Raw genomic sequence first — 15,896 nt, 5'->3', positions numbered from 1 at the left:
TTGGAGTACGCCATGGTGCGATATAGATCGTTTGTGTGGTATGGTCGGTTTTATGAACACCCCTAATTTCATTTGGGTATTCAAAAAAAAAAGAAAAAACTATTTAACTTGGGACAAACGTTCAAGTTTCCCAAATCAGAAAAAGGAAACTGACAAGTTTCAGATTTTCCAGTAGGGGCATTATAGTAATTTTATTTGTAGCCTATAACGGCATAATTAGGAAACTATGAACCATCAAACCGTCGTATTAATAATAATAATACATAATTTAATTATTAAAAAAAAGGAAAACGAGAAATAAATAAAAAAATAAAAAAATAAAAAAGAAAGCTCTGAATAAAATTGAGGCAAAAACCCAACGATAATCTCAATCCCTCTCTTCTTCCAATTTCATTCTCTCTCTCTCTCTCTCTCTCTCTTAATAATAAGCACAAAGCTTTCATCTTTCTCTGTCAGAATTCAGATCCCTATTCCCTCTTTTGAGCCTCATCAATTCCGTCTCTCACGGTGAGTTTCTTCCTTTTCTGCTTCTTCTTCCTCCACCGCTCAAAGTTTTCTGCTTTTTCTGGCCTTTGCTCCTTGTTTGATGATCGAGTTTTGCGTTCATTAGTATTTCGATTACCGCAATTTAGGGTTTTTTTTTTCTTTTTTCTTTTTTTCCTTTCCTTTGATTTTTTTTCAGGGCTTGTTTGAACTTTGAAACGGGTTTGGTGTTTGGACTTTGAAATGGGTTTGGTTTCTGCTTTTTAATTGCATCCGTTGGTGAATTTCGGATTTCTGGGCTTTTGTTCATGATCATAAGGTAAATAAATTTTTTGGATTGTTTTTCGTAGTTTGATGAAGTGTGTGTTTTGGGCTTCCTATTGGTAATTTTCTGGGAAAACTTGGGGAAAAGAGAATTACTTGGAAATTATTATTGGGTATCCTTTTTTTTTTAATGGTTCCTTATAATTGTTTTTGGGTAGTCTGTGACTTCTATTCTTATGGTTTTCTTATGATTTTTAATGGGTATTCCGATTTTAGTTTCATGGGGTTCTTGAAGAATATAATATTAAAATTTCAATGATGAAGCTGAAATCGGTTTTTTCTTTAAAAAATTTCCCTTTATATAACTAAAGGGTGTTCTTTAGAATTCTTTTTATTTATTTTTATTTTGGGTTGCTATTGTTTTTATTTATTTTTATTTTGGGTTGCTATTGTTCTTGTTATCACCGTTCAATCTCTCTCTCTCTATGAATAGGGTCTCCGGTCCATGTAGCTTGCAGACCTTGCTGTAGTCTGCCATGGCGCTCTCATGTTTTCTTTTATTGATATTATCAGGGGACATATCTTCTGGCAAGCTTGACATTGAAATTGAATGCTTTATATGGTCCTCTTGTTGTTTTAATAGGGTAATGATTGAAGAAAGCTCTAACATCTGATCTAATTTAATAGTGGATGTGTTTTTCTATGTTGCTATGTACAGAATAAAAAAACTTATGTTATGCATTTGGAAGTTGAATTAGAATTGTAGCTTGGTTACAAATATGATTTATATGAAGCTCAAACTTATTGCATTTTGAAATTCTATTGCTTATATGCATTTTTATTTGGTCTATATTTTTTCTTATTCAAATGTTCTTTATTTTTGGATAATCTGTGCTTATGTTTTCTGTTTGAAAACTTTAAAGTGTTTTTTCCCAAGACTATTGAGCTAATTTTATTTTTGTTGAAAAATCTGTAATGGTGGCCTGGCCTGGCATCATCCTTGTTTAACTTTTGAGATAAATTTATTTAATGTGTTATGGTGGTGTAGTCAGTAATTGATAGGTCTTCTGCATCATTTGATATTTGTTTACTGCATCCCTAGGAGATTATAAACATTGGGGTCTATGCTAAGATATGATTATGTGCTGGTGATTGAGGATGGACGGTTGAGAGCAAAGTTTTTGTCATTTAGAAGATTACTGTCTCTCTCTGGTTCTTTAAGAATTCTTAACTTTCTTTTCAACATTCTTTAGGGATATTTATTAGAAGGATTTTCCTTTTTTGATTGCTTGAATTTTCATTAAACTATGCTTTAGTACCAAAAGTTTCTGGCTTTTGTGGGACTAAAACCTTGTGTTTGTATTTGCAAGATTTATGTAGAAAGCCAAGTTCAATGCCTTTATATATCCTTGTTTATGAATGTGATAAAGAATGATTCAATTCATGTAAGGGTTCAGGATTGTCCAATTATTAAGTTCAGTTTCTTGTTTAGAACAGTGGAGGCAGCCTTTGATGTCAGGATAAATTTGTTTTTCTGTTAACCTTGTTTTGTTTGACGGCTCTCTCTTTGTGATATGCTTTTTCTTGGATTTTATGTATGAATTCTATGGTTTACATTCTCTTTCCGGTGACCTGATTTGCTTCTATATATGTTTTGGGTTGAGAACAGGTATATATTCTGTCATCATAGGTTTCCATCTGAATGGGACAGAGGAATATGCCATGCATTAATCAGATGATTGAAATGGATCAACAAGGACAAGGTTATTTCTATCCGCCCGCCATCAATTTAGGGCATACAACAAACTTCCAGCAGCCAAATGTTCGAACAATGGAGACAGCTTCACGGAGCAGCACTAATTTCGAAATCCCATTTGTTCCCGAACGTTACGACAATACAGTGTTTTATGGAATGACACAATACAATGGTGTGCATCACCACCACCACCATAATCTTGATTTAAATGTTGCTGCTCCTGGCAATGTTTACTACGCATTCATGCCTCCATCAAGTGGTGGGGTGTTACCGGTTCCTCTAAATCACGGTGCCTCTGATCAAATGCCATCTTCTAGTAATTATGGAGTAGGCGGTGGCATTTCTGCAGAAGAGTATGGAAGAACTAATCACTTTATTGATGGTGCTAGAGGAGGTCCTTGCAAGAGAAAACTTCCTGAAGGTGTCCATGGAAATTACCAACATTTTAATGCCTCTGCAACCCCGAGTTCTTCAGTTCCTCCTTTGAACGCAAGACATCCCGGCGGGGTTGCTGTATCTGATCCATCCTCTTTTCCCTTGCCTCCTCATTACATGGGAAATGGGATTCCGTCAATAATGGAAGTAGGACCTCAGAATGGTTCAAGGAACAGATTGGTTGCAGCTGGGCTGGATTGTGCTGTGATGCATGACCATAACCATAACCATCTTGCTCAAGGAAACTATGCGGGACAGCACTTTCAGCCATCTGGCATATGGTTGGAACAACACATAAGCAGCAATTCCGGGGATGGAAGTGCTCAAGCTTGGAATCAGGCCCCTAATTTATCTTTAATGCATGGCAAGTCTTTCTTCCTCCTTTACCATCTTCCATTCATAGTTGATTTGGTTTATAAAAATCTCACCCTCCTCTCTTCTCTAATGTCTTTTTGTACAAATTACAGGGAGCAATCTCAGCGTTGGTTCTATGGAGACTGCTGCAAATATGGGTATGCAGAGATATCATGAAGCAGTTAACAGTAGAAGTTCCCAAAGTCTACGACAACCTCTATCAGTAAACCACCATCAGACTCACCATGCATTACCACCACCTATGCTAGGACCTAGAAATCATAATAACTCTGCTGCAGCTTCACACAGATTTTCCTCAAATTCCTCTCGCAGCAATACAAGTTCATCCCAGAATGGTTTGGAGATAGGTCACAGACATGCCGGGTCTGTTCCACCGACTGGCATTAGGATATACCGGCCGCATCGAGGAATCACTCCTGATAATAACACTTTGAGACAGCAACATCTTGCTCATTTGAGAATTCTGCATGCTGATGTAATTTTCTTCATACCTGTTTATCATGCACTTTGTATGCATATGAATGATTTCTCAATGTTAGCTTTATTTTATCTATGTACAGGAGGTTGCCATACTGGAGCTTCCAGACTTATATGAAGTAGGAGAATTTCCTGATCACCACAGTGACATGCGCTTGGATATTGAGGACATGTCATACGAGGTAGATGCAAAGCTTGTTCTTTTGAGGAACTACGTTTTGATTACGAAGAAGAACAACCCACTAACGCCTGTCTTAACTCAAAATTATACACAGGAACTTCTTGCATTAGGGGAGCGGATTGGTAATGTGAATACCGGGCTATCAGAGGACACCATTACGAGTCAATTAAAGACAAGGGCTTATTTATCATCCAGAATGAGATTGAACTTGGAGGAAGCAGAATGTCATTACAAGGAAGATGATTGTTGCATTATTTGCCAGGTATACTATAAAGTTCTTTTATATTTTATTCTTACTTCTCATTCTAAACTAGTTATGGTAAAAATAATGTTTTGTTTTGGATTTCATAGGATGACTATAAAAGTCTTGAGAAGATTGGAATACTCAATTGTGGACATGAGTACCATGCGGAGTGTTTAAAGAAATGGTTACTTATAAAGAATGTGTGCCCTGTGTGCAAGTCTGAAGCGTTGAGCACTTGAAGGGGTGTGATAATTATGATGATGATGATGATGATGGTGATGATGATGATGATGTGTATAGGGTTGACTTAATGGGTGAGCAAAATTGAAAGACTTGTCCTTTTGTTCTCTTTATAATTAGTTTATTTGTTATATAAACAGTGTTGATACTTTTGTAATGCAACACTTTGCATATACATATGAGTCTATGACCAACAGTAACATGTCCAGCTCATTTATCGGTTGGTTGCCAAACATTTGTACCTGTATTTATCCAAGATGTACAGATTTTTTTTCTCCGTCACTTGTCCTTTTATGCTATCATTAGCTGCTATATTCTTTTGGCTATTTGTTGATCTAATTGCATTGTTGGAATGATATTTGGTTAACCAATAATCAATGTTAGAATCTTCATTTAGCTGTATGCACAAGCACGTGCAAAAATCAACAAGTTAGATGAAATCGGACCATGCCGTCTGAATCACATGGTTTCTAGATAAAGCCATCGTTCTAGCCTAGTTTTCTTTCACGAGAAGTGGATGATATTATGAATTCTAGCAGAGAAGCCAATCTCAAACAGTCTTAGGCAACAAACATATCCAAGATGACGATTTTGAGAATGTGGCCATGGGAGCTGTTCAAGGAGAACACAAATGGTTCTCCGTCAAGGGGGAATCAAGGGAATCTTCAAATTCATCTTCGAGTTCTAATCATGTGCAGGATTTTGGAAAGGTTGAGGAGGCGGGCGGGCCAAATCATGTTGCCCAGATCCCAATAAAAAAACAAGCGAAACTACTGGGGTTTAGGATAATCCTAGGTGGAGCCTTAGTAAAACTGAGGAAATTTATGAGTTTAGTGTGGTGTGGTGTCGACTAAGTTTTGCTAATACTGAAGAGGTGTGTGCTCTGGGGAACTCTGAAGGGCTTAGTTTACTCTAGAAAATGGGGATTGGTTTTGGTGGTAAATGCATCTAAAAGGTCTTACATCCTTCCAAAAGGTCCAGCAATCTTCCAAAGCAGATTATGTTTTGGAGAGTTCTTACAGAGGATGCACAGTTGAAGGGAAGGTGGGACTTGCCTTGGCAAAACTGACTAGTAGAAATTTTCTTCTGATATTTTCAAATATAGGATAATCTGTCAAAATTGAATAAAATACAGAATTTATGCCTACCCTTAAACTTTTGCGTAGTTATTTTCAACTTTATTTAGTAATTATAGGCTTCTAGTCTAATAATTTGGTTACAATATTTCAGTTTGATCAGTAATCCTTTCACCTACGGAAAAGAAAAGAAGTGTGCCTTTTATATTTTTTCTACTAACAAATTAGTGAGATGAGAATATTTGATATCATCCCAAAGAAAAGATCTATGCTTGCCTTGAAGGCAAGCTTATCTTGTGTGTTACTACACTTGATATTTGATTTAGAGAAAAAGAACATGATCTTGAAAAGAGAACAAAACAAATATTAGCATTTATATATTTATACACACCCTAACATATTTCCCTTTTCAGCATGAATCTCTCCCAACTCATGAGAAAGAAAAGAAAGATGATTATATCTTAAGAATAGAATAATTTGAAATCATTCCAATCTTTACGCCAAAAAGAAGAGAAAAAAAGGTAAAGAATCATTTCAATTTGACCCTTTTGGAATTGTGAAAAGAGACTTGGATTTTAATATTAGAAAAATCTTAGACAAGAATATTTTGAAGAAAATCTTTATATGTATATTAAAATGCATAAAAAAAAGGAGGAAAGACAATTTTTTAAATTATACTCTCTCAAGGTAAATGCAAATTTGACGCTAGATTGAGATTGTGATGAATATTTAAAATTAATCTCATTTGTGTGTGATTACTGATACGACACAGTTTCAATTCTAGATCATACTCGATCCCGTGTATATTTTTATCATTCTTTTTATAAAATTAAAAAACATTGTTGTAACAGCAAGATATCTAAAATTAAAAATAAAGAACCAAAGTGGTAAAATGTAAACATTCAAGAGGTGTAGATGTTTTGCAATATATGGGTTGGAAAAATGTAAAAATCACAAGAACCCAACTGAAAATGACTATTAATTTTACAAGAAAGTGGGGGGGTTTATGGAAGGATCTCATCATTAGATCAATCGTAATATTATCAAATTAGTAAACACAGAACAATACACAAAACTTTCATTGCCAACTTTATTGACTGTTGATGATCATGAATTTCATGATAAGAAGCTGAGAATATTAAAACCAGAATGCTTGTTCTTTGAGGAAAATTACTCGAGTTCAAAGGGCTACTAATGAAAGACTGAATAGAGAGCCTACGATTTTAAACATAAAAAGTTTCTATTGACAGCAAGTGTTCTTGTCAACCAGATTTATCATGTACTTTCCAAATCAAAGTTCGAAATAATCTAATCATGCACAAAATAGAAATCCTGAAGCTCTTTCTGTATGCTTATTACATAGAAGAATTTCAACATATTTGTGAGAAAACTAAGAGGGAGCAAATAATGAAAGAAATTGACAGCACAAGATTCAACACTACTTAAAACCAAACTAAATAGTACGATTTGTCATTAGATTTTATGAAAAATGCATTAGAGGTCTTTGGTTATGCTCAAACTTTTTTTATGGTTAGAAAAACCAGGTCCTGTTTTTTTACTAGGGAAGCTTTACATTTTCTTTATTTCTTTTAAAGTTTCAACTCAAAAGTCATTATTCTGATAATGGTACTCCTCCAGCTTAAGTCCCTACAATCCTTGAGAAGCAGAGAACTCTAGCACGCTCTTAAGCAATTCTCATTGTATCATTCTGAAAAATAAACCATGGACTAAAATATATACAGACATATTTCCCATAATATATCATCACCAATAAAATAACAACTATCCCATGTGTAGAGTCTGAAAGTGATTCCTTCTTCCCATATTTTCTTAGCTACCAAGCATGTCAACAAGTTGTTCTCTATCAAGAACAACACAAAATCTCCCATTTATAGATTTCAAGACACACATATTATCTAAGTATATGTATATAGCTGGAGGGTTACCTCAAGTTTTCAGGTTCATGATTTACTCCCACAAGATTTGAGAATCGAGATTTCGATTCATACTTAGAGAGCTACTAAGCAATTTAGCTAGCTCCCATAATATTCCAGATTTGGAATTCAAGTTTTTCTTTTTTTTTCTTTACCGAAAATGACAGGGTGCAACTTTTGGAAAAGAATAATGTACACACCATTGTGTATGCCTATATATGATTGTAGGCATATAGAAAGAAAGAGTGAACATAAAAATTCAATTTTTATGATCCAAATATATACATACAGGCCTACAAACATTAACATTTCCAATTACACCATATCAAATACAGAATTATACCCAATAGAGAAAAACAGTCTATCGAATGAACTGACCTCACTGCGAATCCGATACTTCCCGACCCATGATTTCTTCTCTGTCGATGAATCGGTCGAGCATTTCCTTCTCTTGCAGAACCAAACAATCGTTCTCCTTCCCGAACCAGTCATAGCGGTGTTTCGCAACATAATCATACACGGAATCTCTGATCGGAGTCGGAACAACCCCAAAAACGCTCAAAGCAGAGTACGGGAATGGCAAGTAGGAGGCCACTCTGAGCGCAGCCGCGGAGCCTTGGTGGAACACACCAGGACCCTCGACGAAGAGAAATCGACGAAGAACATCGTCTCGATCAAGACCGCAGAGGCGCAAATAAGGCTCGGCAGTCTCGGATTGAAGGCAGCAGAACTTGATTTTCCTGTACTTGTCTAGTTTGATGATCCATTTCACTCCTCGGTGACAGAGGTGGCAGACGCCGTCGTAAACCACCACACGCGGCTGAAGGAGAATTGGGTTGACGAGCGGAGAAGGAGGAGAAGAAGAGAGTGGTGTGTAGATGGGATCATGGTCATCTTGTTCGTTGAGTTCGGTGACGGGTATAACGGCCGTTTTGAAATGAGATTGAGAAGAAGAAGTGGGTCTAGTTGAGGGGTTTCGAAGCAGCCATTTTAGCAACAATCTGGTTTGCATCGTCTTCTTCTTCTGATATCACTCGCTTCTCAACTCTCAGGGCTTTATCAGAAAAATGCTGAATTTGATAGTTAAAAATTAGGGGGTTTAGTTTAGGGTTTTAGGAATTGAGTCTTAAGAGGAGTGTCACCATTTTTGGTTTTTAGAATTGCTATTGCCCAACAACACAACACAAGAGAGGTGACGTACTACATATAAGCAAGGTAGAATGCAAAATTTTATTTATAAAATTTATTAATTATATTTATTAAATTTGTATTATTATAATATAAATTTTAAATAAATAAATAATATTCTATATAAAAGAATAATATAAATATATTAAATAAAAAATTATGTTGTTTATGATTTTTTTTAATATATATAATATAATAATCTTTTTAAATATAAATTATAATATCTTTAATAAAAATTAAGATTATGTATTATATATTATTATAATGATATTTTATAATATTTAAATTTATATTAATATAAGTATTAAATATTTAGTTTTGTATTAAATATTATTATAATAATATTTGAATTCATATTAATATAATTAGTAAAAAATTAAGATTATATATTATTATCATAATAATATTTTATAATATTTAAATTTATATTAACATAATTATTAAATATCTAGTCTTATATTATATATTATTATAATAATAATATTTTATAACATTTGAATTTGAATTTGAATTTAAATTTAAATTTGTATTAATATAATTATTATATATGTAGTCTTATATTAAATATTAATATAATAATAATATTTTTTAATATTTAAATTTATATTAATATAATTAATAAATATCTATTTTTAGTGAGTTTTAAAAATATATTTCGTTAAATATTTAGAATATACGGTTAAAGTTAATAAAACAAACCGGTAAGAACACACTTTTTATATAGATTACATATATATATATATAATAAATGTAATTTTTTTTAAATTTAAATAAAATATTTATAAGATATTATTATTTAAAAATAGATAAATATCTCTTTGTGAATCTATATTTATTCTAAACATTCTCTATTAATCTCATATTTTCTTCTACTCTAATTTCTTTTCTTTCTTCTTTCTAAATTCTTTCAATTTTTAATGAATTCCAATTCATATCTCCAAATTTGATTGATTTACGTGTTAATGTAACACAATCCTCTCGAATATTTATTCAATTATTAATGCTTGTTAATCTTTAAAGTTTGAGGATTTATTCAATTATTAATGTTTGTTAATCTTTAAAGTTTTTATTTTAAATTATTGATCTTGATATTTTAACATTTCTATCTTATTTTTCTATCATGATTTAGATGTTATCGAATGTTTATGTTGTGTGAGTGATATTGAGATTCTTAGAGGTGGTTGGGGAAAAAAAGATATCAAAGTTTTAATAAATTAGTAAGTATCAGTTAATCGATAAATCTTCAAATATATTTTGTAGCATTATTAATCGAAATATTTTCTACCTTCTCCAATGGTGTGGAAGCTATTGCGAGTTCTAATATATTTATATTTTATTTAATTACTATTATTATTGTAGACTTTTTTTTTAAATTAATGATATTTTATAAAAAAATATATTTTTGTATATGAATATAAATTTAAATTTTTATAATTATTTTTTAAAATAATTAAATATTATTCTCGATGGATATTATTGTTATTATTATATTATGTGAAGTTTTGGTACAATTTAAATTGAATCTTATAATAATGATACAAAAGTCTATAATCTCTCTCAATAATCATTCCCTCTTTTCGGAAGAGATACGAGAAAATAAAATAGAAAAAATCTAAATTTACCATCCTATCAAAATATGCTGCTACATAGAAAATTTAATATATGTATATGTATTGTAATATCTTTTAGTAGCAATAGTATATAATAATCTATCACACCTGCCAATTTCTAAAACTAACAAGTATGAATAATGTCACTGATCAATAACATATTCACACATTTAAGAAGTTATCATAAAAGGTAAACAACAATTATGTCCAGAAATCCAATTCTTCAAATCTAAATGAAGTAAACAGTCTCTATGCATAAAAGAACTTAATAATAGGAAGCGAAAAACCTTTAAAACTTGGTTGTATAGAATTAAGCTACTCAAGTTCCATTTGTTTCTAAGATCAAATAATCAACAAATCAAAATCTGGGAATTTTTATTTGGCAAAAACATAAATAATACATAAGAAGTTAGTCATCAGATATATTTTAAATGATAATGTCAAAATTGGAAAATGTTACACAATTTTAAAAAATAAAATAAAAGGAGAATTCAAGTCAAAATCTCTAATCTATTTCTAATTTTTCTACATTTTTATTCTATTTTATTTTATTTATGATTATTAAATAATTAAAAAAACAAAATATCTAAAATCATCAATAACGACAATGCGTCTTCCGGAACTTTTTTTTTAATATTTATTAATAACTAATTTTCTAATAATTATGATAATAAATCAACCATATGTAAATAAACATTTATCTTGAAGATTTTCCAATTCATGGTAATCTTTTTATTGTTTAATAATTCAAAATCAAAATTTAAAATAACTTAATTTATTTATAAATAACTAAATTTTTAATAATTATAATAATAAATAATCATGTATAATTGACATTTATTTCAAAATTTTCCATCTATATTTATCTTTTTATTGTTTTGACATTTCAAATTTAAAATAAAAATATTTAGGAATAACTAATTTTTAAATAATTATAATAATATATGAATAGTATATAAATTGACATTTATCTTCAAGAATTATTGTTTTAATATTTTAAATTTAAAACCAAAATCTCTTAACAATTAAAAATATGAATATGTATACACGTGATATTAATTTCATTAAGAACATTTGTTACACCCAAATTTCGAGAATAGAAGTTTTTGATCTCGAAAGATAGGCTCGTAAGGTGCAAGCTCAAAATAAGTCAAATCGTCATAATCAACTTTAATGAGAATATCAAAGACAGTCTCGCTAAGCAGTAAATGCGATAACATCAGAATTGGTGAGCTCGGAAAGTATGTGGTCTCGAAGGAGTTCCGAGGTTGTAAGTCAGGCTCGAAGTCACAGTGACAGTGGTTCAACACTTGTATAAATTTCCTGATTCATTTCCTACCATCAGACAAGATGGTTCGAGCTTGATGATTGTGAGCTCAAAAGAGATGATATCGACAACGTTGCTTGTTAGGAACCAAGGTGAGCCGAGATGTCAAGCTCGTAATGAGTGAATGGTCTCAAAGGCGTGTGAGTCTAGTGTTCAAGCTCGTAAGTTGTGTGTGAACATGTTTATTCTTATAAAATCCCTATGTTTAAGGGATCAGATGTAATCTGTTATTAAATCCCAAATATTATGGGATTTATACGCGTACATATAACCATACGTGTTTATTTGCAGTTATTTAATCGATTTGTATCATAACTCCCCGAAATATGTGGGGGGGGGGGGGGGGGGGGGGGGTGGGGGGCAGGGATATTCAGCAAACCACTCTATAAATAGAATGGAACAATTCATTTGTAAGGACTGAAAAATTGGTATTGGGAAGACTCTGTAAAATTGCTTTCAGAAAGCTTTGAGAGAATTCCATAAAGTAAATAACAGACTCGTGGACTAGGAAGATTTTAACTGTTGAACCACGTAAAAAATCGTGTCTATATTGTTTGTTTTCCTCTGGTATTTTTTGTTTAATTGCTCTTCATTTCTAAGTTGACGAAAAACGACGTCAATAGTTTGGTGCTTTCATTGAGAGCCATTAAACAAAATGTGAGACTGTTTAATCAGAAAGCCTCTTGAATCATCAATGGTCGCTGCAAGTAACCCCAGTACTGGTGGGCGACCATTTCCCCAGATACCCGAGGAGGAGACTACTCATGCTGAAGACTACCCCCGACGGCCTGGAAAGCAGCCCATGGTGGATCCGGATCCTGAAGAGAGGAGTGATTCATCTAACTCTTGGGGGCCACTTGCCCCCAGGCCTGACGAGGAATTGTATTACAATCCTGAAAGGTATGTTCCAATCGTGGAACTTGAAAATCGCCAACTGCGCAAGCAGTTGGTAGAAGCAACAAAACGCAATGAATAATTAGCCAGACAGGCTGCTGACGCCCAGGCACCTCCTCGGAGGCCTAGGGGACGTCCCCGTGGGAGCACGACTGCCAGGAGGGCGGAGTAAGCGTCGTAGCCAAATCAGCCAAGGCCTTGGAGGAGTAACCGGGCTAAGGCTACTGCCAATCCGACTGCATAAATGCCAACAGGAACGGGTAATAATTGAGCCCCCCCAGTGGTTCGGAACTCGAATCCTGATACTGTGCGAAACAACCTAGAGCCTGACCGGGCAAACTTTGGACCATCCAGACCCAATAATGGGAGACAGCCACCGTCACCCATAAGGCACCCACCATCACCAATAAGGCACCCCTCGCCAGTCCGAGATGTCCCACGAACTGCACCTCGGAGGCCATCTCCCAGAGGCAGCTGAGATAGAAACCGACAGGCTAGGCTTGGACAGGGGAATGAAAGAGAGGCTACCCGAGATCGCAGGGTTCCTCAGCCTTCAGAAATGTCAAGATCATAAACTGTTGGAACAAGGAGGCCAGTAGAGGACCCACCTCGTAATCATCAAGCCACGAGTTACGTAAGCGAAAGCTCGGATTACACTTGGTCCGTGAGCATTTATAACATCGAGCTAAGGCATACAGGGAATTGAGGGAATTGCCCTAATCTGCGGGATCATCTAAATCATACTCGAAAGCGAGATAATCCCCCGAACCCTAATCTGCGTGACCATCTGAATGGCCGCAAACAACCAGCGAATAACCCTATACCGAGACAGGGAGCTGGAGTTTTTATTAATGATAACCAGCCCCCTCAGGTCCAAGCTTGACCACCAGTGGATTTAGTCGAGGAAAGGATTGACCAATTAGAAAGAGAATTCAGGCTCCAGCAGAAAGAGCGTAACAGGGACAAGGCTGAAGAGTCTGATGAAGAGCTTGAGCCTTTTGCCCTGCATATCTCCAGTACTCCGTTCCCTCAGGGATTCAGGATACCTCATGTCCCGCCATTTGACAGAATCTCAGACCCGTATTGTCATCTGAGTACCTTCAACACCATCATGCGAGCCAGGAATGTTGGCTACGAGCTCATATGTATGCTGTTCCCAGCAACACTTTCAGGACCAGCAAAAAACTGGTTTGATAAGTTTAAAAGGCATTCGATCTCATCCTGGGATCATTTATCTAGAGACTTCAAGAAGAAATTGAAGGCTATGCTTGGCATCAGGCCCGATGCCTCAGCCTTAACGAATGTCCGACAACTACAAAATGAGTCATTGAAGACTTACCTCACGAGGTTCAACCTACAGGTGGCTTGAGCTCGAGATGTCAATGATAGCAGTAACCTAATGGCTGTTAGAGCAGGTATACTGCCAGGATGTCCCCTTTGGGAAGACTTACAAAGAAAACCTATCAGGTCACTAACCGAGTTAAATCGGAGGGCCCAGAGGTTTGTCAATGTAGAGGAGGTGATTATAGCACTGAACATGACCTCTCAGCCCATAACTACAATGAAAAACATGAACTCTGCCTCGACCTTGGCGACCCCCTCAACTTCGAAACCCTTTGGGGATAACCCTTCTAAAAGGAAGAAGAACAAAGGGAATAACCCCGAGGCTGATGGAGGGAAGAAGAAGAAAGGGGACAAATATTTCTCCGTATACAAAGTGTATACCGAGCTCAACGAGTCTTGGGAGAATATTTACCTGGCTAATGAAAACCAGGTCCCATTCAGATGACCTGACCCCATGAGGAACCAAAAGGCAAAAAGGGATCCAAATAAATATTGTAGATTCCATAGAGATGTCAGACACACAACCGATGAATGTTGACAATTGAAAGATGAGATCGAAGGTTTGATCTCGACGGGATATTTCGGACAGTACGTCAAGAACCAAAATCCCAATTAAGCTTCAACAAGCCAAAGGGCAGCAGTTGCACAACCTGCCCAGAACAATAACTCCCGAGCTCGGGAGGACGAGATACCCCCTCCGATTGATGGAGAGGATGTAATAACCATCTCGGGGGGACCTCATATCGCAGGTTTGGGCAGGAATGCCCAAAATATATACGTGAATGAGCTCAAGACTGGAGACGATTCTCCCTACGAACCTGAGCCATGAGATCCAAAACAACAGAGGGTTGAGACTCAACCCATAACGTTTACTGAAGAGGACGCATCATATGTCCAGTTTCCCTATAACGACCCCCTGGTCATAACTCTCCAACTCGCGAACAAGAGGGTACGCCGAGTCCTAATTGATAATGTAACGACTTGAATTTGCTAATAGGGCTTAGGGCCTTGATTAGTGTGCCTGGAGGGCAATAAATGATTTAATATGTTAATATGTGGATTTATGTGAATATATGATAATGATGCATGTTTAGTTGAGTTAAATGTGCATGTGGGCACCGTCTGGATATTAGGGGTATAAATGTGATAAATGTTATACATATGTGATATGTCTGTGCAGCACAATCCGAGACAGTCCTGGAGAGCGGTTAGCCAGAAAGTCACAATGGGGTTGAGAATCCAACTCGGGGCGAGTCGAGGGGTAATTTGGGCATTAGTTATTATATGGGGTTATCGGGTTATGAAAATAAATATTTGGAGATATATTTGAGGATAGAATGTCTAGGAGGGAATATTGGGGAAATTTACCATTTTTGCCCTCGGGGACGTTTGGGTACCCCGAGCCTTGAGGTAACCACATAGATTAAGTTAAATAAAACAAAGTAGAGGAATAGTTGGGAAACTTGGAGAAACCGACATACACTTTCCTTCTCAGCTGAAGATAGCTTCCATCTTCCTCTCTCTTTCACTCTCTAAGACAAACTCAAGGAAAACTTGGGGGAAACTAACTTGAAGCTAAGGGATTGCAGCTGGGATATAGGGAGCTTGGAGCTTGGAGCATAAGGGGCTGGTTCTGAGGTTTAATTCAGCAAGGGTAAGCTTTAATTATAAAGGTTATGTTTAGAATTGCAGCTGGTTTGTTAGAGTTTGCATGTTAGTTAAGTTTGATTTGTTCTTGAGTATTTTAGTTGAGTTTTGGAGCAGATTTTGATGGGTTTTGATGTTGATACTGAGCTGGAATGTTTGTGTTGATTATCTAGGTTTGTTATCTAAGTTTTGGGTGAATTGGCTTGAGGAAAATGTAGAAAAATGAGGAAGATTTCTGGGTTGGAGGTGAGAGCCGTGGCCCGTGTGCGCGCGCGGCCATGGGAGGCCGAGAAGTTTCATGCGCGCCGTGGTCCGTGTGGGTGTCAGTGAGGTGCTAGTCGCGGCGCTTGTGGGCAGGGCCGTGACTCTTAGTGCCAGTTTGTGTTTTTTTAAGGGTGTTTAGGCTTGGGAACTCAATGGT

At 35.4% G+C, this 15,896-nt stretch overlaps 2 protein-coding genes across 8 annotated transcripts; one reads left to right on the top strand and one right to left on the bottom strand.

Annotated features, from left to right (window-relative positions):
* The first annotated feature begins 318 nt into the window (after nt 1–318).
* On the top strand, nt 319–4,732 carry LOC133800482 (probable E3 ubiquitin-protein ligase ZFP1). Of its 7 annotated transcripts, none has more exons than XM_062238447.1 (8): nt 319–507; nt 683–802; nt 1,241–1,391; nt 2,417–3,306; nt 3,410–3,788; nt 3,874–3,972; nt 4,066–4,233; nt 4,323–4,732. In XM_062238447.1, the coding sequence occupies exons 4-8, from the start codon at nt 2,450–2,452 to the stop codon at nt 4,452–4,454; spliced, it is 1,635 nt and encodes a 544-aa protein (XP_062094431.1). In that variant the 5' UTR covers nt 319–507; nt 683–802; nt 1,241–1,391; nt 2,417–2,449; the 3' UTR covers nt 4,455–4,732. The 7 variants fall into 7 exon arrangements, with proteins under 7 accessions (XP_062094431.1, XP_062094434.1, XP_062094432.1 ...); XM_062238450.1 differs by having other exon boundaries at nt 322–507; nt 1,321–1,391; nt 2,417–3,302; nt 3,406–3,788; XM_062238448.1 differs by having other exon boundaries at nt 322–507; nt 2,417–3,302; nt 3,406–3,788.
* Nucleotides 4,733–7,711: 2,979 nt separating this feature from the next.
* Nucleotides 7,712–8,645, bottom strand: LOC133800483 (uncharacterized). The gene has a single exon (XM_062238454.1). The coding sequence runs from the start codon at nt 8,475–8,477 to the stop codon at nt 7,845–7,847; it is 633 nt and encodes a 210-aa protein (XP_062094438.1). The 5' UTR covers nt 8,478–8,645; the 3' UTR covers nt 7,712–7,844.
* Between the last annotated feature and the right edge of the window lie 7,251 nt (nt 8,646–15,896).

Source organism: Humulus lupulus, chromosome 9, assembly GCF_963169125.1.
Source record: "Humulus lupulus chromosome 9, drHumLupu1.1, whole genome shotgun sequence".
Taxonomy (NCBI): domain Eukaryota; kingdom Viridiplantae; phylum Streptophyta; class Magnoliopsida; order Rosales; family Cannabaceae; genus Humulus; species Humulus lupulus.
The sequence above is the reverse complement of the archived record's forward strand: the minus strand, read 5'-3'. Positions and strand labels throughout refer to the sequence as shown.